Source organism: Mytilus edulis, chromosome 11 (genome assembly GCF_963676685.1).
Source record: "Mytilus edulis chromosome 11, xbMytEdul2.2, whole genome shotgun sequence".
NCBI lineage: Eukaryota > Metazoa > Mollusca > Bivalvia > Mytilida > Mytilidae > Mytilus > Mytilus edulis.
This window is the reverse complement of record NC_092354.1, coordinates 10,554,825-10,579,834: the sequence shown is the minus strand read 5'-3', so window position 1 is coordinate 10,579,834 and position 25,010 is coordinate 10,554,825. Positions and strand designations below refer to the sequence as shown.

Sequence of the window (25,010 nt, the reverse complement as noted above, 5' to 3'; positions counted from 1 at the left end):
CTTTCACGGATTTGGCTATACTCTTTTGACCTTTTGGATTATAGCTCTTCATCTTTTATATAAGCTTTGGATTTCAAATATTTTGGTCACGAGCATCACTGAAGAGACATGTATTGTCGAAATGCGCATCTGGTGCAAGAAAGTTGGTACCGTTAATTTTCTTATATAACTAGCCCAGCAGTCAGCAACTCATGAAATATCATTCCTACAGATAAATAAAGGTCACATAAATCGATTAAGATAAAACAAATCTGGGTTACAAACTAAAACCGATGGAAACACATCAAACTAAGAGGAAAACAACGAAACAACAGAAACACCAAAGTGCAACAACAAACAATGCAACACACACAGAAACACGCAGTAATTTTTTAAATGTACAGTTCATTACAACTAAAAGTAACATGTGAAATCTTCAAGATATTTCTATCTATCGCTAGTCTTTCATTGTTTTGGTCTTTCGACTGTTTTCTTTCAAGCGATACTTGCAGTCTTGCAAATCTGAATTTCGAAATTGGCTCATTTCATTAAATAACTATTTTTATTATTGATATGTGAATCTGTGGATTCAGTATAATGTGTTTGGGTACATTGGATTTCTAGGATCATACTGGTAATTCACGAATTTAAATGCTTAACAAATTACAAATTTTCTATGAGCGTGTATGCAGACTTTGGCAGTACCAAGAAATCCAGTATCCACGGAAATGCAAGTTTTCCCCAATCCAATCAAAATTGGTTACCCCGAAAATAAATGAATCCACAGTACGAAAGTATGTGTTTACAGTTAAATTGTTGAATGTGTACTTACTTTGCAAAGTTCCATGCATCATTAATTATCTGAGCTCTATTAACAGGATGTATAATCTATAATACAAAAATATGAGTTTTTCAAGAATGACATCAGTTGCCGGACTAATCCAGATAACATTTACAAATTGATGATCTTGATGTTGGCATTTTAACCCGCAACTATGACTCGGATCATCAAATAGCAGTTTACATCAGTCCTGCAGAAGATTCTGTGTGATGTTATTCGTGTAAACGTTTACAACGGAAAGCTGTGGAGAAACCATACAGTATAAACAGAAATAGCACGTCTATCAAAATTAGAGTTTATTTTCGACTTTGAGTTTAAATGTCCCGCTGGTATCTTTCTGCTCCATGTACTGTAAATCAATCTCTGTTAATTCGTCAAACTCTGTCAAGCCGTTCTGAAAGTGTTATAGAAAAAATGAAAACAGTACGTTATCTAAAATGTATACGTCCGAACCGCTTTTCTGTGTTTACCTTCATCAGGAACGCTCAAAGCCAAATATTAAGCATATGTAGACAAATCACAAAAGCAATAATACTCAAATGACAATTGCACAATAACACAATGGCGGAATGTATAAATACCAAGCCACACCAAAAGAATAATCAATGTGATGTACAATAGTATGTACAAAAGGTTGCATAAAAGAAAGATAATGTACCGTATGATCCATCTTAAGTTGATCTATAAGTTTTATCCAATTGTCTTCTGGGTAATTTACTCTATAGAATCCATATTGTCTTATATTTCCTATATACCAGCACTTCCCACTTATTACTCCTGATAGTAAAACTGAAAGTAAAAATATTTGATCTATCGATAAATACGATTTGTATCTACTTAAAATTTCCCAAAAGAAAAGACCTTTCCAATTTTCATGTTTTTTACACATTTCACGATCGGCGTGAGCAAAATATTTCTCATCTCTAGACAAAATGATGATTTCGGCAAATGATTGGTCGAAATATAATCAAGACGTTTAGTCTGAATTCCCTATTGTGTCGTCATGAAAAATCGTGAAAAAAGCTGATCACGTGACAAAAAAAAAGACAAATCTTTGAAAAAGAAGAACAAAGTTTGTTAAGCTACAGTTTTGACAATCATCAGAGATTCAGATTCCACCATAATATCTATATCAACTGTGTTTCGATATTTCTATACTCTCATCAGTTAAGCTCTGATATATCTGTAAAGCTCGGCAAGCCTCGCGCTTAAAATATTATAATTTTACCGTCTAGAGTGAAGATATATCGTAACACACTGGATGCGGGGTTGGAATCTGTATTTATCGTTAGCTATCACACATAAAAATGCAGCTAACTTATTGACAACACAGTTAAGAAAGACATCTAAAGATCGCAAACAGTAATATACCATAACTGCAAAGCAAAGTAAACGTAGACATCTAGGGATCACACATGGTATGCCATTTTTGGAAAACATAGTACGTAAGAAATCAAGGGATAACATACGATATAAAATTATTGGATCACATAAGGTATACCATTATTGGATCATTATATGGTATACCAATATTGGAAAATGAAATTGAATGATGTTTGAATCGTGAGAATTGAAATGGGAAATTAAGATAATTTTATTATGTGCTTTGATTTTATACGTTTGACATTGCACGATTTGACATCAGCTTTGGTAATTAATGACAAGAATGATTTGGATAATCAATATATTTGGGTTTGATTTTCCGTTTGAACGTAATATGCAAATATATATTTTCTACTAACCGTCTGACCCGTCTTTTCCCATCCAGATTATGTTAGCATCGTTCTGGTTAAAATTTTTACTAGTTTGGGTTGTAAGTGTGACAGGTATTTCCCATTTATATCTAGAAAAGTATTATACCAATATACAGTAAACCAACTTATTTTCGCGGATTCTTCATTTCGCGTTTAGCCCTTACTAACTCATTTCGAGGCGATTTATTTTCGCGATTCTTATCTTTATTCGATGTAGTTAAATGAAAATAGATCCTAGTTTTAAATATTCGCGACGATTTATATTCGCGATATATTTCTACTCGCGAAAGTCGCGAAAATAAATCGTTCGCGAAAATTAGTTGGTTTACAGTAATTTTTAGAATTATTGTGGTTGACAGACACCAGAAATTAATAGAAGGAGAAGTTTGATCAATATCAATTGAGTCTTAACTTGACTGTTACAATAGTAAACAAAGGTACCAGGTTTATAGTTTGTTACGTCAGACGCGCGTTTCGTCTACATAAGACTCATCAGTGACGCTCAGATCAAAAAAGTTAGAAAGCCAAACAAGTATAAAGTTGAAGAGCATTTGAGGTCCCAAAATTCAAAAAAAGTTGTGCCAAATACGGCTAAGTTAAGCTATGCTTGGGATAAAAAAAATAGTATTTCGAATAATTTGCAAACAGTTAATTTTTAAAAATGACCATACAATTGATATTCATGTCAACACCGAATTGCTGATTACTGGTGTGGTGATACCCTCGGGGACAAAACGTCCACCAGCAGTGGCATCAATCCAGACATATTTACATAAATATAATGCAAAACATAAAAAAAACAATATGAATGAAGCCGATTTAAAAAGCTAACAGAATTATGGATGACAAGATTGACTCTAAACGCATTTTTATTACCATAGGAAACAAGGAAATCTGAATACAAAATAGAGCTATTATTCAATTCGCCGCCTAAAGGAGGTAGACCTAGGTTAAGGGAAATAACTCTTAAAATCATCCATACGTTTGTGTCAACCATTTTCAAAAATATATTCTAAGCTTCTAGTTACATAGACTATTTTCAATCTGTTACATGTAAATGCTTAAAATACTTTGATGAACTTGACTTTTACAAACGCTTAACTGATTTAAAGAGTTATCCCCCTGAACCAAGGTCTACCCCCTTAATCATTCGAAAAGAATGAGTTTTTTACAGACAACAATTCTTGTAAACGTGATAGAAAAGCATTATTGTTTTGTTTATTATTTTGTACATAAATGTAGTTTTCTGTGTTTGAATTTACTTGATTTACATGTTGAAATCATTTTATCTTATTATACGGCAATGTTATTTTTCTTTGTTGAATGACATTTGTTGACCTATAGTAGTTATCCTCTGCGTCATAATGTCTTTGAAATGTTATTTATTAACAGTCATACCACATTTTCTTATTTATTTCTTTATTTAATGAATTACACTTACCCAAAAGTTGAGATGTACTTTCCAGGATCAGTAGCAGTTTTATCACGAAGATACCTGGATTGACTCAATTTTATGTCATTTCCTATTCTTTCCATGTAAATTGTTGGGTAGTTCATTTGCAAAGTCCAGGTGTCCATTATTCTTTTAACATCATGAACCTGTTGTGGCTTGCCATCTTTTACACTTTGCTATATGGAAAAATAAACATATTTGTTATTAGTTCTTCAGCTACTTGCATATTTTAAATACTTATTCGAATCATCAGAATTTAGACTATTTTTAGCATCTTTGATTTTGTAAATTTGATAAAGTGATTATCAGTCCAAATCTTATCATTTCGAAAGATTGATTGTCGGACTAACATTGATCATTTCGATAGATGGATTGTCGGACTGACGTTGTTTATTCCGATAGATTGATTATCAGACTGACGTTGGTTATTTCGATGGATTTATTGTCGAACCAACGTTGATAATTTCAATAGATTGATTGTCGAACCAACGCTGATCATTCTGATAGATTGATTGTCATACGAACGTTGGTCATTGCGATATTTCGTGCCGACGTTGGTAATTTCGATAAGTAGCAACTTTGCTTCGAACGATACTGTCAACATGAACAACGAATGATTACTTTTCGTTAGCATAGTTCAGAAATGTAATACGTATTCTTCTTAAAGCATCCCACAGATAGTCATTTGATGATACACCGTATGCTCTCTCTGTTATGTATAGCTAAAATGTAATACTTACTCTTACTAAAGCATCCCCCAGATCGTCTTGAGATGCTGCACCGTGTGCTCTCTCTGTTATGTATAGCAAAAATGTAATACTTACTCTTCCTAAAGCATCCCATAAATCGTCATGTGTAGCGGCACTGTATGCTCTCTCTATTATGTATAGCTAAAATGTAATACTTACTCTTCATAAAGCATCCCACAGATCATCATGTGATGCTACACCGTATGCTCTCTGTTGTGTATAGCTAAAATGTAATACTTACTCTTCATAAAGCATCCCACAGATCATCATGTGATGCTACACCGTATGCTCTCTGTTGTGTATAGCTAAAATGTAATACTTACTCTTCCTAAAGCATCCCATAAATCGTCATGTGTAGCAGCACTGTATGCTCTCTTTATTATGTATAGCTAAAATGTAATACTTACTCTTCATAAAGCATCCCACAGATCATCATGTGATGCTACACCGTATGCTCTCTGTTGTGTATAGCTAAAATGTAATACTTACTCTTCCTAAAGCATCCCATAAATCGTCATGTGTAGCGGCACTGTATGTTCTCTCTATTATGCATAGCTAAAATGTAATACTTACTCTTCATAAAGCATCACACAGATCATCATGTGATGCTACACCGTATGCTCTCTGTTGTGTATAGCTAAAATGTAATACTTACTCTTCCTAAAGCATCCCATAAATCGTCATGTGTAGCGGCACAATTTGCTCTCTCTATTATGTATAGCTAAAATGTAATACTTACTCTTCATAAAGCATCCCACAGATCATCATGTGATGCTACACCGTATGCTCTCTGTTGTGTATAGCTAAAATGTAATACCTACTCTTCCTAAAGCATCCCATAAATCGTCATGTGTAGTGGCACTGTATGCTCTCTCTATTATGTATAGCTAAAATGTAATACGTACTCTTCATAAAGCATTCCACAGATCGACATGTGCTACACCGTATGCTCTCTCTGTTATGTATAGCTAAAATATAATACGTACTCTTCATAAAGCATTCCACAGATCGACATGTGCTACACCGTATGCTCTCTCTGTTATGTATAGCTAAAATGTAATACTTACTCTTCCGAAAGCATCCCACAGATTGTCATGTGTAGCTGCACTGTATGCTCTCTCTGTTATGTATAGCTAAAATGTAATACCTACTCTTCCTAAAGCATCCCATAGATCGTCATGTGATGCTGCTCCGTATGCTCTCTCTGTTATGTATAGCTAAAATATAATACGTACTCTTTCTAAAGCATCCCCCAGATCGTCTTGAGATGCTGCACCGTATGCTCTCTCTGTTATGTATAGCTAAAATATAATACGTACTCTTTCTAAAGCATCCCCCAGATCGTCTTGAGATGCTGCACCGTATGCTCTCTGTTATGTATAGCTAAAATGTAATACTTACTCTTACTAAAGCATCCCACAGATCATCATGTGATGCTACACCGTATTCTCTCTGTTATGTATAGCTAAAATGTAATACTTACTCTTCCTAAAGCAGTCCACAGATCGTCATGTGCTACACCGTATGCTCTCTCTGTTATGTATAGCTAAAATTTAAATCGTATTCTTCAGATCGTCATGTGCTACACCGTATGCTCTCTCTGTTATGTATAGCTAAAATTTAAATCGTATTCTTCCTAAAGCATTCCACAGATCGTCATGTGCTACATCGTATGCTCTTTCTGTTATGTATAGCTAAAATGTAAATCTTACTCTTCCTAAAGCATTCCACAGATCGTCATCTGCTACACCGTATGCTTTCTCTATTATGTATAGCTAAAATGTAATACTTACTCTTCATAAAGCATCCCACAGATCATCATGTGATGCTACACCGTATGCTCTCTGTTGTGTATAGCTAAAATGTAATACGTATTCTTCCTAAAGCATCCCACAGATCATCATGTGATGCTACACCGTATGCTCTCTGTTGTGTATAGCTAAAATGTAAATCTTACTCTTCCTAAAGCATTCCACAGATCGCCATGTGCTACACCGTATGCTCTCTCTATTATGTATAGCTAAAATGTAATACTTACTCTTCCTAAAGCATTCCACAGATCATCATGTGTTGCTACACTGTATGCTCTCTTTGTTATGTATAGCTAAAATGTAATACTTACTCTTCCTAAAGCATCCCATAGATCGTCATGTGTAGCGACACTGTATGCCTTCTCTGTTATGTATAGCTAAAATTGTAAAATGAAAACATGTGTAATAAACATTAAGTTATGAAAATATCTTCTGATTGCAAATGACTGCCATGAGAAAATTTCCATTCGTTTGATGTGTTGAGCTTTTGGGTATGATGCTGTTTGCCTCGGAACTTTCCGTTTAGAATTTTCCCCGGAGTTCAGAGTTTTTTTTTATTTCATTTTCTCGCATCTAGCCAAGGGTGACGATCAACGTCCCTCGTCTCCACCCAAGGCGGATAAGATAGAATTTCGACGACACTAGGTAATAATTTTCAATGGTTGCAGTCGAAACTGGCTGCATCCAATCAAACAGCCCCAATAACATGGTAACATGTATATTTAGAAAATGTAGGTAAACAATTGCAAGGTGCTGATTATGCACCCAAAACAGACGACGATATAAAGTGACAATTTAAAAGTGTTTAATCAACTAATAAAAGTTCCTGTGTATGTTTCTTGCACACATGTTGGAATGTCAAGGAATATGTTCGCTTCCTGTTTCACCAAATTTGCAGACACTAGACGCTACCGTGTTTGAACCTCCACACTTAAAAGAGATCAAGTGCTACCATTGGTCAAGTATAATGTATTCAGAATGGGCGTGTCTTTAATCAACCGATAATGGCGCAAAATTGTTATACAAATATTGGCTTAATCTGCCAAGGGTGGAGAGGAGGGGAGTCGATCGTAACCACTGTATAGCGAAGATGACTTTCTCCTTAAGAAGTGACATTTATCTGTGAGACTTTTCAGTTACTACAAAAAATGTTGATCTAAATCTTTTTTTTATTGAAACATCCTTTTTCACAATAAAAGAAAAATGTGTTCATGGATTCAATTATGTCGAAAACGCTTTCGTCGAACACTCGTTAACTAGAAATATCGCATATAAACATGTTAAAGTAAGGGTGCACGTAATTCATTCTTGAACTAATTTGTATTACAAAATGTGCGCTATTAAAAGGTAATTAGATAAAAACAAATAAAGTTAATTTTTCGAAAATGATTCACAAAATAACTTAATATCGATAAGATTGGAGTGTTGTTTGAGTATGAACTATGTAAAAAAAAAATAGAATTTGATTAGGAAAACATGCCACTCCCACTAACAACATGCCACTCCCACTAACTCGATACCATTATAGTACTACTACTTTGAGTTGGTTCTGAAATCATAATCATGAAATTTTCTAATGACATATCTCTACGGTTCGTTATTATACTATTAAAATAAACATGAGGGTTTAACTCAACCAAAGCTTATTCGATGCAAATGCAATCTAAATACCAATTCAATGGGCTTCCTAGATAATTTGTCCGCATCATACACATTTGAAATTATTTTGTAATCATATATCGTGAAAACGGCAAACCTGTGTAATGACTCAGTTGCCATCATTCGAAGATCTGAAATCGGTGTGCGACTGCCATACAAGTGAAAGGTTACGCTAGCTTTAAAACCAGGTTTAATCCACCATTTTCTACATGAGAAAATGCATGTACCAATTGAGGAATATGACAGTTGTTATCCATTCGTTTGATGTGTTTGAGCTTTTGATTTTTGCCATTCTAGTTTTTGAGTTTAGTATTTTTGTATTTTTACTTTTGACCGAAGAAATAAAATCGGTGTTTACATTATAAATTATTAATTCTCACCTGCATACCTCTTTTGAATGTTTCGTCTCCCAAAAAGAATTGCATCATTCTTATAACAGATCCACCCTAAAAAAAAACAATTATTAATACAATTTGTCTCAAACCAGAAATTATGATATTTTTAAATTGCATATACATATATATATGAAGCCTAGGTGGTCGTGTAGTCTAGCGGGAGGGCTACAGAGCAGGTGATTTTGTGTCACGATATCTCAGTAGCATGGGTTGGAATCCCGGCGAGGGAAGAACCAAAAAATTGCGAAAGCAAATTTACAGATCTAACATTGTTGGGTTGATGTTACTAAACTGGTTGAAGACTAATTCTTTAAAGAGAAAAAAAGGGTAACTCATGAGTATTAACACCGCTTATGAGTATGCTGGCTTATTCCTTGGTTTATTTTTGAATCGATAACGCTATAGTTAACCAATGTCTACACTTTCAACTCACTGAACAACAAATGTTAATCGATAAAATAATTCATTGACCAAAAATGTAATATTATTTATAATTAATTTAAACAAAATCATGAAGCGACTTTTCTATGGAAGTAATTAATGTATAAGGCATATCATGATTTTTATTTATCTTTAATAAAAGTATGAAATTATGATATTTTTGGTATTGTTTGAAAATATTTCTTTCGTGTTTCTTTTTCTGATTAAGATCAGCATTGTCTGGTTGTATGCTAGCCGTGTTCCATTGATTCTAGTGCGGTAGGCCGTGGGTTCGAACCCCGGTAGGTCAAACCAATGACTTGAATATTGGTAGAATAATGTGTCCAGGTAGGTTGACATGTTTTCTAGCGGAATGTTTACAAGGCTGAGTTCAATATCGTAGCAGCTATGTAGACTACGTAGCTGCTATCAATATCTATGTAGCAGCTAGTCTATAGCTACACGTTCAATAGTCAAAATCTACGTAGCAGCTACGATATTCAAGGCAGCCCTGGTAACCTGTGATCACTTGGGACATTAGTACGTCAAAAATATGGTTAAGTAACAATGTTGGTCTTGTCTTCTCTGTACCTATTCGTTTAAAAACCTGGGAACGGGCTACAATAGGTGGTGACAGGCTTTGTGGGCTTGTCATGCTCCATGTGCATAGGAATGATACAGTTGACAAAGAATGTGTGTTGAAGCTTTTACGATAGTACAGGTCACAGGAGAATCGGAAAGTTTTGGTTGACCAACAGAGATTAACTTTAATATTGAAACTTGTTTTGTTACTTACTAGGCTGGCTAAAAAAAAGCCCTTTCTGTTATATATTTTTTTTTATTATAAATAAATTGACCTCTCCCATAGTAATGCTGAAATAAGCATCTCCCGTTTCAGGCAACGAACCATCCTATAAAATATTTTCGCCTCGCTTCGTTTGGCTCACAAAAAAAATAATCCTCACTTCACTTTGAGCTGCACTACGGCCTTGGGATATAAAGTGAGGGAGTTTTCAACATAAAAATGTGTTTTCAGTCGTGTATAACCTTCACTGGGGATCCAATTGATATATAGTGAGAGTTTTGAACATGAAATGTGTTTTCATTCGTGTCTAACCTTCACCGGGGATCCAATGGATATATAGTGAGAGAGTTTTGAACATAAAATGTGTTTTCAGTCGTGTATAACCTTCACTGGGGATCCAATTGATATATAATGAGACAGTTTTGAACATGAAATGTGTTTTCATTCGTGTCTAACCTTCACCGGGGATCCAATGGATATATAGTGAGAGAGTTTTGAACATAAAATGTGTTTTCAGTCGTGTATAACCTTCACTGGGGATCCAATTGATATATAATGAGACAGTTTTGAACTTAAAATGTGTTTTCAGTCGTGTATAACCTTTACTGGGGATCCAATTGATATATAGGGAAAGAGTTTTGAACATAAAATGCGTTTTCAGTCGCGTGTGTATAACCTTCACTGGGGATCCAATGGATATATAGTGAGATAGTTCTGAACATAAAATGTGTTTGTTTTCAGTCGTGTATAACCTTCACCGGGGATCCAATTGATATATAGTGAAGAGTTTTGAACATAAAATGTGTTTTCAGTCGTGTATAACCTTCACTGGGGATCCAATTGATATATAATGAGAGAGCTTAGAACAAAAAATGTGTTTTCAGTCGTGTATAACCTTCACTGGGGATCCAATTGATATATAGTGAGATAGTTTTGAACATGAAATGTGTTTTCAGTCGTGTATAACCTTCACCGGGGATCCAATTGATATATAGTGAAGAGTTTTGAACATGAAATGTGTTTTCAGTCGTGTATAACCTTCACTGGGGATCCAATTGATATATAATGAGAGAGTTTTGAACATAAAATGTGTTTACAGTCGTGTATAACCTTCACCGGGGATCCAATGGATATATAGTGAGAGAGTTTTGAACATAAAATGTGTTTTCAGTCGTGTATAACCTTCACTGGGGATCCAATTGATATATAGTGAGATAGTTTTGAACATAAAATGTGTTTACAGTCGTGTATAACCTTCACTGGGGATCCAATTGATATATAATGAGAGAGTTTTGAAAAAAAAATGTGTTTTCAGTCGTGTATAACCTTCACTGGGGATCCAATTGACATATAGTGAGAGTTTTGAACATAAAATGTTTTTTTTATTCGTGTATAACCTTCACTGGAGATCCAATTGATATATAGTGAGAGAGTTTTGAACATAAAATGTTTTTTTCAGCCGTGTAAACATTTACTGATGCTCCAATGGATACATCAGTCGTAGAGTTGTCACTTGTTCAGACGTTCTTATTAAAATATGTTTTTCTGTGACTGTATCATACGATCCTTTACGACAGATATTAGCTAATTTAAAAATTAGTATCCCTCTCTGACTAAAAATCATTGCATAACAAATAAAAACTTTAATGCATCTTAAAGCGTATCGATTACTCTGATTTTACAACGGACCCGTTTCTGGGTTTATAATTACAATAACATGTGACTTTTGAATAGAATTACGGGTTAGAAAAGGATTGCAAAAGATAGTTATATAGATTATTAGTATCACACCTTTGTGTCCCAAGATAATGAAGTATCTTTAATATCAGAGATGGTAACATTTATACATCTTTTGCTACGTACCTTTTCGTATGAAATACTGTCAAATATTGAGAAAATTTCCGCTGTACCGGAAACAGGAACATATATAGGATGTGAGGAAATAAGTCCATCAAAGCTTAAAGCTCTATGAACACTTGAGACAACAAAGTGGTCGAGCTACAAAATAGATATACAGTGTTACATGTTTTAAGAGCCCACAAAGTGAACAAATGAACTATATTTTTGACGTAACCTACATATAATATGTATGCACCTGAAAATGTATTACTCTATGGTCGGGTTGTTGTCGCTTTGACACATTCCCCATTTCCTTTCTCAATTTTACTGTGGATTCATTATTATTCGTTGGATACCAATGTTCGTGTCTTTCGTGTGTACATACGAACTACGAAATTAGATATTCAACTAACTACACATTTTCTATAGGCTTGTATAGACACTATGGCAAAACCACGAAATTATATATCCACGAACATGTAAGTTTTCCTTAATCCACGAAATTGGTACCCACGAAAATAAATGAATCCAAAGTAGTCGTCAATTCAATTTAAATAATATTGCGCTTGCGTTCAAATGTTATATTTACCACCAGCCAGTCTTTGTGTATGAAGTCCATTCCAACAAATGCTATATAGTTGGCAAACCCTTCATTGAGCCATAAATCATCCCACCATGCGGGTGTCACTAAATTCCCAAACCACTTAAAAATAAAAATAAGTTGTGAATATATAAACAAAACAAGAATGTGTCCAAAGTACACGTATGCCCCACTCGCACTATCATTTTTCATGTTCAATGGACCGTGAAATTGGATAAAAAATATAATTAGGCATTAAAATTAGAAAGATAATATCATAGGGAACATGTGTACTAAGTTTCAAGTTGATTGGACTTCAACTTCATCAAAACCTACCTTGACCAAAAACTTTAACCTGAAACATGCACTTTCATTTTCTATGTTCAGTGGACCGTGAAATTGGGGTCAAAAGTTTAATTTGGCTTTAAAATTAGAAAGATCATATCATAAGGAACATGTGTACTAAGTTTCAAGTTGATTGGACTTCAACTTCATCAAAAACTACCTTGACCAAAAACTTTAACCTGAAGCGGGACAGACGGACGAACGAACAGACGAACGAACGAACGGACAGACAGACAGACGGACGAACGGACGCACAGACCAGAAAACATAATGCCCCTCTTCTATCGTAGGTGGGGCATAATAACTGTTTAAGTGGACCGTTTAATCAATCAGAGTTTCACATGCGCAAAAGACAATAACATAACAAGCTTTTCAAGACGTCATAATTATTTGGACCAAGTATCTTTTAAAAGTAAAAGAGTATTGTTTATTCATTACAATGTATAATAAAAGATAAGAGTAAAGGATTAATCATGAACAACAATGGGGCACTATCATTTTTTTTTGTTAAAAAAAAAGGAAAATGTTAACAAGTTTTATAAGTATCACCGTTAGCAGAGTTAAATAATACAAGAGAAATTATGACGAATTAAGCGCCTTAGTGTGATCGGTGACATAGTTAAATGATACCAGAGATATTATGACAAATTAGGCGCCTTAGTGTGATCGGTAACATAATTAAATAATACCAGAGCAATGATGACAAATTAAGCGCCTTAGTGTGATCGGTGACATTGTGAATTAATATCAGAGAAATTATGACAAATTAAGCGCCTTAGTGTGATCGTTGACATAGTGACATAATACCAGAGAAATGATGACAAATTAAGCGCCTTAGTGTGATCGGTGACATTGTGAATTAATACCAGAGAAATGATGACAAATTAAGCACCTTAGTGTGATCGTTGACATAGTGACATAATACCAGAGAAATGATGACAAATTAAGCGCCTTAGTGTGATCGGTGACATAGTTAAATAATACCAGAGATATTATAACAAATTAAGCGCCTTAGTATGATCGTTGACATAGTTAAATAATACCAGAGAAATGATGACAAATTAAGCGCCTTAGTGTGATCGGTAACATAATTAAATAATACCAGAGCAATGATGACAAATTAAGCGCCTTAGTGTGATCGGTGACATTGTGAATTAATATCAGAGAAATTATGACAAATTAAGCGCCTTAGTGTGATCGTTGACATAGTGACATAATACCAGAGAAATGATGACAAATTAGGCGCCTTAGTGTGATCGGTGACATTGTGAATTAATACCAGAGAAATGATGACAAATTAAGCACCTTAGTGTGATCGTTGACATAGTGACATAATACCAGAGAAATGATGACAAATTAAGCGCCTTAGTGTGATCGGTGACATAGTTAAATAATACCAGAGATATTATAACAAATTAAGCGCCTTAGTATGATCGTTGACATAGTTAAATAATACCAGAGAAATGATGACAAATTAAGCGCCTTAGTGTGATCGGTGACATAGTTAAATAATACCAGAGCAATGATGACAAATTAAGCGCCTTAGTGTGATCGGTGACATTGTGAATTAATACCAGAGAAATGATGACAAATTAAGCACCTTAGTGTGATCGTTGACATAGTGACATAATACCAGAGAAATGATGACAAATTAAGCGCCTTAGTGTGATCGGTGACATAGTTAAATAATACCAGAGATATTATAACAAATTAAGCGCCTTAGTATGATCGTTGACATAGTTAAATAATACCAGAGAAATGATGACAAATTAAGCGCCTTAGTGTGATAATTGACATAGTTAAATAATACCAGAGAAATGATGACAAATTAAGCGCCTTAGTGTGATCGTTGACATAGTTAAATAATACCAGAAAAATTATGACGAATTAAGCGCCTTAGTGTGATCGTTGACATAGTTAAATAATACCAGAGAAATGATGACGAAATACGCGCCTAGGTGTGATCGTTGACATAGTTAAATAATACCAGAGAAATGATGACAAATTAAGCGCCTTAGTGTGATCGTTGACATAGTGAAATAATACCAGAGAAATGATGAAGAATTAAGCGCCTTAGTGTGATCGGTAACATAATTAAACAATACCAGAGAAATGATGACAAATTAAGCACCTTAGTGTGATCGGTGACATTGTTTAATGATACCAGAGAAATGATGACAAATTAAGTGCCTTGGTGTAATCGCTAACAAAGTTAATTGATATCAGAGAAATTATGACAAATTAAGCGCCTTTGTTTGATCGGCGACATAGTTAAATAATACCAGAGATATTATGACAAATTAAGCATCTTAGTGTGATCGTTGACATAGTGACATAATACCAGAGATATGATGACAAATTAAGCACCTTAGTGTGATCATTGACATAGTTAAATAATACCAGAGAAATGATGACAAATTAAGCGCCTTAGTGTGATCGTCGACATAGTTAAGTAATACCAGAGAAATGATGACAAATTAAGCACCTTAGTGTGATCGTTGACATAGTGACATAATACCAGAGAAATGATGACAAATTAAGCGCCTTAGTGTGATCATTGACATAGTTAAATAATACCAGAGAAATGATGACAAATTAAGCGCCTTAGTGTGATCATTGACATAGTTAAATAATACTAGAGGAATTATGAAAAATTAAGCGCCTAGGTGTGATCGTTGACATAGTTAAGTAATACCAGAGAAATGATGACGAATTAAGGCTAAAAAAAGCGTCAGTGTGATCGTTGACATAGTTAAATAATACCAGTTTAAAAACAATAATATGTACTTCCCTCCTTTCAAAATAACCTATTCCTACAGACAGATAGATGGATTATCTGTTGGACTGGGCTTTTTTGTAAAACGAGATGGTTTACCTAACTTAATAATGACTTCACGGTTTAGCTAGCAAGCACGCTAACCAAAATATAACCTTTACCTACACACTCAATGCAATCAGCTGTAAAAACAAAAGTAAGATTTATTTTTACTGACCATGTGTGCCAATTCATGGGAGATAACCATTGTTACAAACTGTTTATCAATTTCTGCTGTGTCCAGAGGATCGTACAGCATGGACTTCTCTTTGTACACGACCAGTCCCCAGTTCTCCATTGCACCAAACAAAAATTCTGGAACTGCTATCATATCTTCAAATAAAAAGTTCTTAAATAGCAACAAACACTTATACAAATACACTCATCATATATGTTGTCTGCTCTATGGTCGGGTTTTTGTCGCTTTGACACATTCCCCATTTCCTTTTTCAATGTTATTATCATCATAGATATCAGGATTGAAATTATGATTAAAAAGTTCTTAAATAGCAAGAAACACTTATACACATACACTTATCATAGATACTAGGATTGAAATTATGAATAAAAAGTTCTTAATTAGCAAGAAACACTTATACAAACTATATAAAACACCTCTTAATATATAAAAAAAGATGTGGTATGGTTGCAAATTTGACAACTTTTTACAAGAGACCAAATGACACAAAAATTAAAAACTATAGGTCATAACAATAGTATTAATGTATGGATGATAATTAGGATGAACGGGTATACATATGCAACATACCTTGTTAAGAAAGCGAAGAAGAAAATGGTACATGTATGCATATACCTTTAATTATGTTGTGAAAGCGAAAATAAATTCGTATACAAATATTTATTACCTTATTTCGAAATTGAAAATGGATTCGTTTACATTCGTTCACCTTTTACTTTGTTTCGAACGCGGAAATTTATTCGTATACATTCACCTCGTACCTTGTTTCGATAGCGGTAATTTATTCGTATACATTTACCTCGTACCTTGTTTCGATAGCGGTAATTTATTCGTATACATTTACCTCGTACCTTGTTTCGATAGCGGTAATTTATTCGTATACATTCACCTCGTACCTTGTTTCGATAACGGTAATTTATTCGTATACATTTACCTCGTACCTTGTTTCAATAGCGGAAATTTAGTCGTATATATTCACCTCGTACCTTGTTTCGATAGCGGTAATTTATTCGTATACATTCACCTCGTACCTTGTTTCGATAGCGGTAATTTATTCGTATACATTCACCTCGTACCTTGTTTCGATAGCGGTAATTTATTCGTATACATTTACCTCGTACCTTGTTTCGATAGCGGAAATTTAGTCGTATATATTCACCTCGTACCTTGTTTCGATAGCGGTAATTTATTCGTATACATTCACCTCGTACCTTGTTTCGATAGCGGTAATTTATTCGTATACATTCACCTCGTACCTTGTTTCGATAGCGGTAATTGGTTCTTTTGCATATATAACTTTTTCCTTACTAAGGAATGGGAAACTTTTATTTGTTTATATTTACCTCTTACCTTGGTTAGGAAGTGAACATTTATTTTTATACCTATAACTCTTACCTTGTTTCGGAAGTGGAAATGATGTAGCAAAGTACTCCTCAAAGAAAGCCAAAATTCTGACTCCAACGTCTAAAGCATATGTTGTTTGATTGATAGCTTCTGTACGAGCCCACGCTTTGTACTGATAAAAAAGAAAATAAGATTTTAATGCTTCGTACGTATGTGTTATTTACAAATAAGATAGATATGTGTATGCTTGTCATTGAGACATCTATCAACCACGAAAAACATTTTGATAACTACATGCTTCCGATTATTACTAATCGTACACGCAAAATAAGGAACAAAACTTAAAGACTGCGTTTAAAAAGAAAGTCGACAGATAGTCTTAACAACATGAACCGATTTGGAACCAAAACACAGGGATTGATATCTGGGTTTTTTTCTGAAGTGTAGATAGAACACTTAGAAACTATTAAAGAACGACCACTAGCAGACGTCGATAATTTGTCTCATTATAACACAATGTTGAGGGCTGTAGACCTATATTTTTTAAATTTGTATGTATGATTACTGTTTGTTTTGTCCACACATCATTGTCAATATACTGGAATGTAATGCGACTATCATTTAAGTCAGAGCAATAAAACCAGGTTTAATTCATCATTTTCTACTTTAAATTATCCCTGTACCAAGTGAGGAATACGACAGTTGTTATCCATTCGTTTGATGTGCTTGAGCGTTTGATGTTGCCATTTTGTTAGGGACTTTCCGTTTTGAATTTTCCTCTGAGTGTAGGATCTGTTTAATTCACTATTTTTGTATTAACAAACGAAAAAACAAAATAATAATAGCCCTTTTACATTAATACTTACTAATATATTATTGGCAGTTCTTTCTATGAATGTGAAATCACAAACAACCAAAGCTAATAAGTACGTTGACATCAATGGTGTATCTGCGTAACGATCCGCTATCCAGTCGTTAGCTCTTAAATAAAAACAGAGCGGAATAGTCCATTTTAAAATTTCCGACTTTTGACTCCGGAATTAATAACCTTTTAACAGGTTATCTGTAGTAGGTCAACCTAGTAATCGGTCAAGGAAGAGCAACTTCAAAAAGTAAATTTAAGATTTTAATCGGTACAATTTTATTGGAAAGTTAACTGTTTAATGCGTTTTATACATGACGAAATCATAGGAAAACAGTAAACGTTACCCCCAAGTTGCAACGATAATATAACAAGTATTTGATTTGAATTCTTTTGATTGAGAGTATATCAGGATGTCCTACCATATAAAAGATAACCTGTTGAAAAATTATAAAACCCGTAGTCAAAAGTCGGTAACATAAAAATGGTCTATTCATAAAATTGATGTTTTAACTTGTTCCTTTAAATATACTCTGAACCAACCAATTTTCGCCATAAAAAATAATGCGAATATATGTTTTCCTCCGTATAAGTTTGTAACCCGGATACCAGATGAGATATTTAAACAAAAACTAAAGAGAAGTTGAGGACATCAAAGGGATATTCAAACAGAAACTACAAAGAAGCGGAGGACATCAAAGGGATATTTTCACAGAAACTAAAGAGTAGTGGAATACACCAAAAGGATATTGATACAAAAACTAAAAAGAGCGGATGATTGCAAAGGAACATTCAAACAAATATCAAAGAGATCGGAAGATACGAAGAGATATTGAAACAAATGTCAAAGAGATCGGAAGATACGAAAAGATATTGAAACAAATGTCAAAGAGATCGGAAGATACGAAGAGATATTGAAACAAATGTCAAAGAGATCGGAAGATACGAAGAGATATTGAAACAAATGTCAAAGAGATCGGAAGATACGAAGAGATATTGAAACAAATGTCAAAGAGACCGGAAGATACGAAGAGATATTGAAACAAATGTCAAAGAGATCGGAAGATACGAAGAGATATTGAAACAAATGGCAAAGAGATCGGAAGATACGAAGAGATATTGAAACAAATGTCAAAGAGACCGGAAGATACGAAGAGATATTGAAACAAAAACATAGAGAGGAGGAATTAACCAAAGGGATAGAAAATTAAACCATATATACTGAAGAGATGCAGAGGTTACCAAGGGATATTAAAACTCACAAGAAACAAACGAAAAGATTAACAAAAATATACAAAAGATAATATAGCATAATAATGGCTGAGCCACTCGAACTCTCAAATACATTAAAAAATAACCTGATTTTTCTTTTTCGCATCATCAATTGCAGTTTCATAAAAGGCCAGTTGCAGCGGACTTGTATACATTAAACATATATATTCCTTCTGGTAATTTAAGGACTTGTATACATTAAACATATATATTCCTTCTGGTATATTTAAGGAATTGTATATATTAAACATATATATTCCTTCTGGTACATTTAAGGACTTGTATACATTATACATATATATTCCTTCTGGTACATTTAAGGACTTGTATACATTAAACATATATATTCCCTCTGGTACATTTAAGGAAATGGATGATATATTGATGATTACATTTACTCTGAATATCGAATTGTTCCGTCGGAAAAGCTTACGGATGTCAAAAATAAATTTTCCATTCTCTAAGGATTATGATATTTTTTATCAAATAAAAATGGCGGGAGATACATGAAAATTTCAAAATGAGTCATTTGAAAACAAAATAAAAACGAGACTAAGGATACATTCAAATTTCAACAAGACACTCCATGCATAACGACACTAAACGACTTAGCAACACAAACCCCACCAAAATCTGAGGTCCATTAATATATCGTATATATGTATCACGTGACATATATGTATTGCCATTTTCTATATCCAAATGATGTTGTGCTGCTATTGTTTGATTGCACTTGTTTTTTAAAGATATACAGAAAATCAAATCTTACAAGTCAGTGGATCCGATTTGGTTCATATTCGACAAGGAAATAAAGTGTTGTTTTCTGATCAGAGTCAGGCGAAATCTTGCTTTAATAGCTGGTTCATCGAAACACGGAAAGACTCTTCTTGCATCTGATGGCTGCATCTGTGTTGAGGCAATATATCTGTTCAATACATAATGACAAAACATATAATTATTGACAATACAAGAAAAAAATATTTGTATTGGTTCACAGCATACACATCAATTGAAAATTACTTGACGTGGTACAGGCATTTTCTGATTTGAAAAAAAGGTGGAAAAAAAAGCTGGATTCATAGTTAGCTTTACCTCTCAAATTTAAATGTATGACAGTCGCATCAAATTCAGACTTGTTACATGCAGTATCTTATGTGGAAACGTTGGCTGTTTAGCTAGCTAAACCTCTCACTTGTATAAAGCATAGTGAAACTCCGATTGAAAGAAGTCCAAGTCAGATGTTAGAATAGGTAACAGACGAAACTAAACAAAGTAGACAACGACAAACATAAATAAATAAAGGATAAACATCAGTAAATGATATACGAGCCTTTAAGACTGTTATAAATTGAAAGTATATAAATAAAGAAACTTAAAAAGCAGAAAAAAATGGAGGGTCCGTGTGCTGGTTTTTGAGATATAAGCCGTTGAAAATTAATTCTCTCTAGATTTTTCTTTCACATAACATTGGCACCTTTTTTGTTTAAAAAAACTATGAAAAAATAACAAGGATTTCATAAGATTTTGAAATATGGCCTTTTAAATCATATGTAATAAAAATATGTAAAGAAAAGTAGGGATTAGTGGGCAATTTTTTTTAATGTTAATACATGGATAAAACCAGAGGATTCCGAAAATCTGGCAAAAATTCTAAAAGTAGAGGAGCAAACATCCTTAATTAAAGTAACTGAACGATTATATCTTCATCATATGAAACCCACGCATAACCCCTTCTGTTAGGAGTCTAGTATTATGCCATCATAAATTATAGTTTTTAATGTGGTTCGTGTTGCTTAGTCTTATTACTGACTGCTTTTCTATGTTGTGTCATGTGTACTATTATTTGTCTGTTTGTCTTTTTTTCATTTTTAGCAATGGCGTTGTCAGTTTATTTTTTATTTATGAGTTTGACTATCCCTCTCGTTCGCCACTCTTTTATAAAATATATTTATATGTTGGGTCCTCAATGCTCTTCAACTTTGTACTCTTTTGGCTTTATAACTTTTCTTATCTGAACGTCACTGATGCGCCTTATGTAGACGAAACGCGCGTCTGGCGTATTTGATTTTAATCCTGGTACCTTTTCATAACTAATTATAACAGAAGAACAAATTAGAAGGGTATACGAATATCAACAGATACACATAAAGATTTCTTGCATTGAAATATATGTGTATACAGTTAAAATAGATTACTTAAATTGTTTCATTTCAACGTTGAAATAAGCCACGCCTACTAACCTTATATGGAATATACTCGGTCTCCACGCGGTTGTTTTTAACCAATCGTATTCCTAGAAATGTATAGAAACAAGGATAAGGAAATATCTGTGTATACAGTTTACTTACATTGTATCATTTCCACGTTGGTATGAACTTTGATATAACCCAGCAAGATTAGAGAGTATAGGACCACGAAACTCAATGTAAACAGAATAACTCGATCCAGCCACCAATTGCGTAGTTGATTTCAAAATCAGGAACTGATTGACAGTGTCAAATTCTATAGAAGGATTTATTATACTCTGTCCAGATGACATTGGTGTTATCGTCACAGAACTTGTCGTAATGTTAAGCTTATTACTGTGTAGAACTATTTCGTTTGTTGATCTCCTGCATTCCATTTCAATTTTAACTTTTCCTTTAAAATAGAAGTCGGCTGGATTTATTTCATATATATAAGGCTGTATCTCAAGGTCATATAACAATGGATACAAATTGAGCGCCAAACGAACATCTCCACCACCAGGTGGCGTTGTACTCGCAGTCGGGGTTGTTGTAGACGGAGGCACAGTAGGTTTCCCCGGTCCGTACCTATAGTGTTGTGTATATGAAGGCAGAATAGGCTCCCTTTGTCTGTACCTATAGTATTGTGTCGTTTTGGTACCTGAAAGTAATTATATGCTAATCGATATTATATGCACATACATTTGAAATTGATGAAGTGGTGAAAGCATTTAAATTGTTGTTTGGGTGTGTTTGTCGTTTTGTCATTTTTTCCTCTACTTTTTGCCAACCAATTTCGAAATCATTTTGTCTCTTCTGAAGAAAAGTCTCATTGGCAATCATGCAACTTCTTTTTTTATATCTGTAAACACACACAAGACACCGTACGGATTCAAAAGTAAAAGTAAGCAAATACAGCAAATTAAGTAATAAAATAAATAAAACAGAAAATAAAATAAAATAGCCAAAAAAAACAAATAATGATGATCGGCATCCAAGTACTAAAATACACAATTTAATCACAGAACTGTACAGGCAAAAAACCATGATTGTAAGAGTCTCTTTTACCTGAGCATGCTGAGTTTGGGCCGCTTTCAATTATGTGCCCGTATTATAACTTTTACGTCATATCTCATTATTTTATCCATATCATTCTCCACGCGAACTGTAATAATTTGACGGGCGCCATTTTTCCGTGAAACCGATCGCGATGAAGCCACGTATTTCGCTATAGTGAATTAAAATAAATTATTGCGATCCCTTATCATGCTTACCTCTGTATCGATTTGAATGGCTCCAAGAAGATATTCCTGGAATGAAATAAGACAATGACAGTCAGTTATAAGACATTGATAGTCAGTAATAAGACATTGACCGTCAGTTATAAGGCATTGACAATCAGTAATAAGGAATTGACAGTCAGTAATAAGGCATTGACAGTCAGTAATAAGGCATTGACAGTCAGTAATAAGACATTGACAGTCCTTAATAAGGCATTGACAGTCAGTTATAAGGAATTGACAGTCAGTAATAAGGCATTAAGACATTGACAGTCATTAATAAGGCATTGACAGTCAGTTATAAGGAATTGACAGTCAGTAATAAGGCATTGACAGTCAGTAATAAGGCATTGACAGTCAGTAATAAGACATTGACAGTCATAAATAAGGCATTGACAGTCAGTTAAAAAGCGTTAACAGTCATCAATAAGGCATTGACAGTCAGTAATAAGACATTGACAGTCAGTAATAAGACAATGACAGTCAGTTATAAGACATTGATAGACAGTTATAAGACATTGACAGTCAGTAATAAGACATTGACCGTCAGTAATAAGGTATTGACAGTCAGTAATAAGGCATTGACAGTCAGTAATAAGACATTGACAGTCCGTAATAAGACATTGACAGTCAGTTATTAGGCACTGACAGTCAGTTATAAGGCATTGACAGTCAGTAATAAGACATTAACAGTCAGTTATAAGGCATTGACAGTCAGTAATAAGACATTGACAGTCAGTAATAAGGTATAAACAGTCAGTAATAAGGCATTGACAGTCAGTAATAAGACATTGACAATCAGTAATAAGACATTGACAGTCAGAAATAAGGTATTAACAGTCAGTGATAAGGCATTGACAGTCAGTGATAAGGTATTGACAGTCAGTAATAAGACATTGACAGTCGGTAATAAGGTATAAACAGTCAGTATAAGGCATTAACAGTCAGTAATAATGCAATGACAGTCAGAAATATGACAGTGACAAATTACAAATTGATAGTCAGTAATAAGACATTGACCGTCAGTAATTAGACCTACACAGTCAGTATTCATGTATTAACAGTCAGTATTAAGACAATGACAGTCAGTAATATGGCATTAACAGTCAGTAATAAGACATTGACAGTCAGTAATAAGACATTGACAGTCAGTGATAAGGCATTGACAGTCAGTAATAAGACATTGACAGTCGATAATAAGACCTTGACAGTCAGTAATATGACATTGACAGTCAGTAATATAAGGAATTGACAGTCAGTAATAAGACATTAACACTCAGTAATAAGACATTAACACTCAGTAGTTAGACATTGACCGTCAGTAATAAGACATTGACAGTCAGTCATAAGGCATTGACAGTCAGAAATATGACATTGACAAATTACAAATTGATAGTCAGTAATAAGACATTGACCGTCAGTAATAAGGCATTAAGACATTGACAGTCAGTTATAAGGAATTGACAGTCAGTAATAAGGCATTGACAGTCAGTAATAAGGCATTGACAGTCAGTAATAAGACATTGACAGTCATAAATAAGGCATTGACAGTCAGTTAAAAAGCGTTAACAGTCATCAATAAGGCATTGACAGTCAGTAATAAGACATTGACAGTCAGTAATAAGACAATGACAGTCAGTTATAAGACATTGATAGACAGTTATAAGACATTGACAGTCAGTAATAAGACATTGACCGTCAGTAATAAGGTATTGACAGTCAGTAATAAGGCATTGACAGTCAGTAATAAGACATTGACAGTCCGTAATAAGACATTGACAGTCAGTTATTAGGCACTGACAGTCAGTTATAAGGCATTGACAGTCAGTAATAAGACATTAACAGTCAGTTATAAGGCATTGACAGTCAGTAATAAGACATTGACAGTCAGTAATAAGGTATAAACAGTCAGTAATAAGGCATTGACAGTCAGTAATAAGACATTGACAATCAGTAATAAGACATTGACAGTCAGAAATAAGGTATTAACAGTCAGTGATAAGGCATTGACAGTCAGTGATAAGGTATTGACAGTCAGTAATAAGACATTGACAGTCGGTAATAAGGTATAAACAGTCAGTATAAGGCATTAACAGTCAGTAATAATGCAATGACAGTCAGAAATATGACAGTGACAAATTACAAATTGATAGTCAGTAATAAGACATTGACCGTCAGTAATTAGACCTACACAGTCAGTATTCATGTATTAACAGTCAGTATTAAGACAATGACAGTCAGTAATATGGCATTAACAGTCAGTAATAAGACATTGACAGTCAGTAATAAGACATTGACAGTCAGTGATAAGGCATTGACAGTCAGTAATAAGACATTGACAGTCGATAATAAGACCTTGACAGTCAGTAATATGACATTGACA

At 34.0% G+C, this 25,010-nt stretch overlaps 1 protein-coding gene across 1 annotated transcript in view; it reads right to left on the bottom strand.

The window, feature by feature from the left end:
• LOC139495096 (aminopeptidase N-like) overlaps positions 1-25,010 on the bottom strand; it is a 44,396-nt gene that overhangs the window by 16,081 nt on the left and 3,305 nt on the right. Inside the window, exons 3-16 of the mRNA XM_071283247.1 lie at positions 22,622-22,657; positions 21,471-22,008; positions 19,892-20,047; positions 17,855-17,969; positions 17,040-17,160; positions 15,624-15,778; positions 12,295-12,408; positions 11,730-11,864; positions 8,627-8,692; positions 6,899-6,964; positions 4,016-4,203; positions 2,563-2,663; positions 1,479-1,609; positions 812-867 (exon numbers count right to left, since the gene is read on the bottom strand). Coding sequence (XP_071139348.1) covers positions 812-867; positions 1,479-1,609; positions 2,563-2,663; positions 4,016-4,203; positions 6,899-6,964; positions 8,627-8,692; positions 11,730-11,864; positions 12,295-12,408; positions 15,624-15,778; positions 17,040-17,160; positions 17,855-17,969; positions 19,892-20,047; positions 21,471-22,008; positions 22,622-22,657 — 1,978 coding nt within the window. The remainder of the gene's footprint in view (positions 1-811; positions 868-1,478; positions 1,610-2,562; positions 2,664-4,015; positions 4,204-6,898; positions 6,965-8,626; positions 8,693-11,729; positions 11,865-12,294; positions 12,409-15,623; positions 15,779-17,039; positions 17,161-17,854; positions 17,970-19,891; positions 20,048-21,470; positions 22,009-22,621; positions 22,658-25,010) is intronic.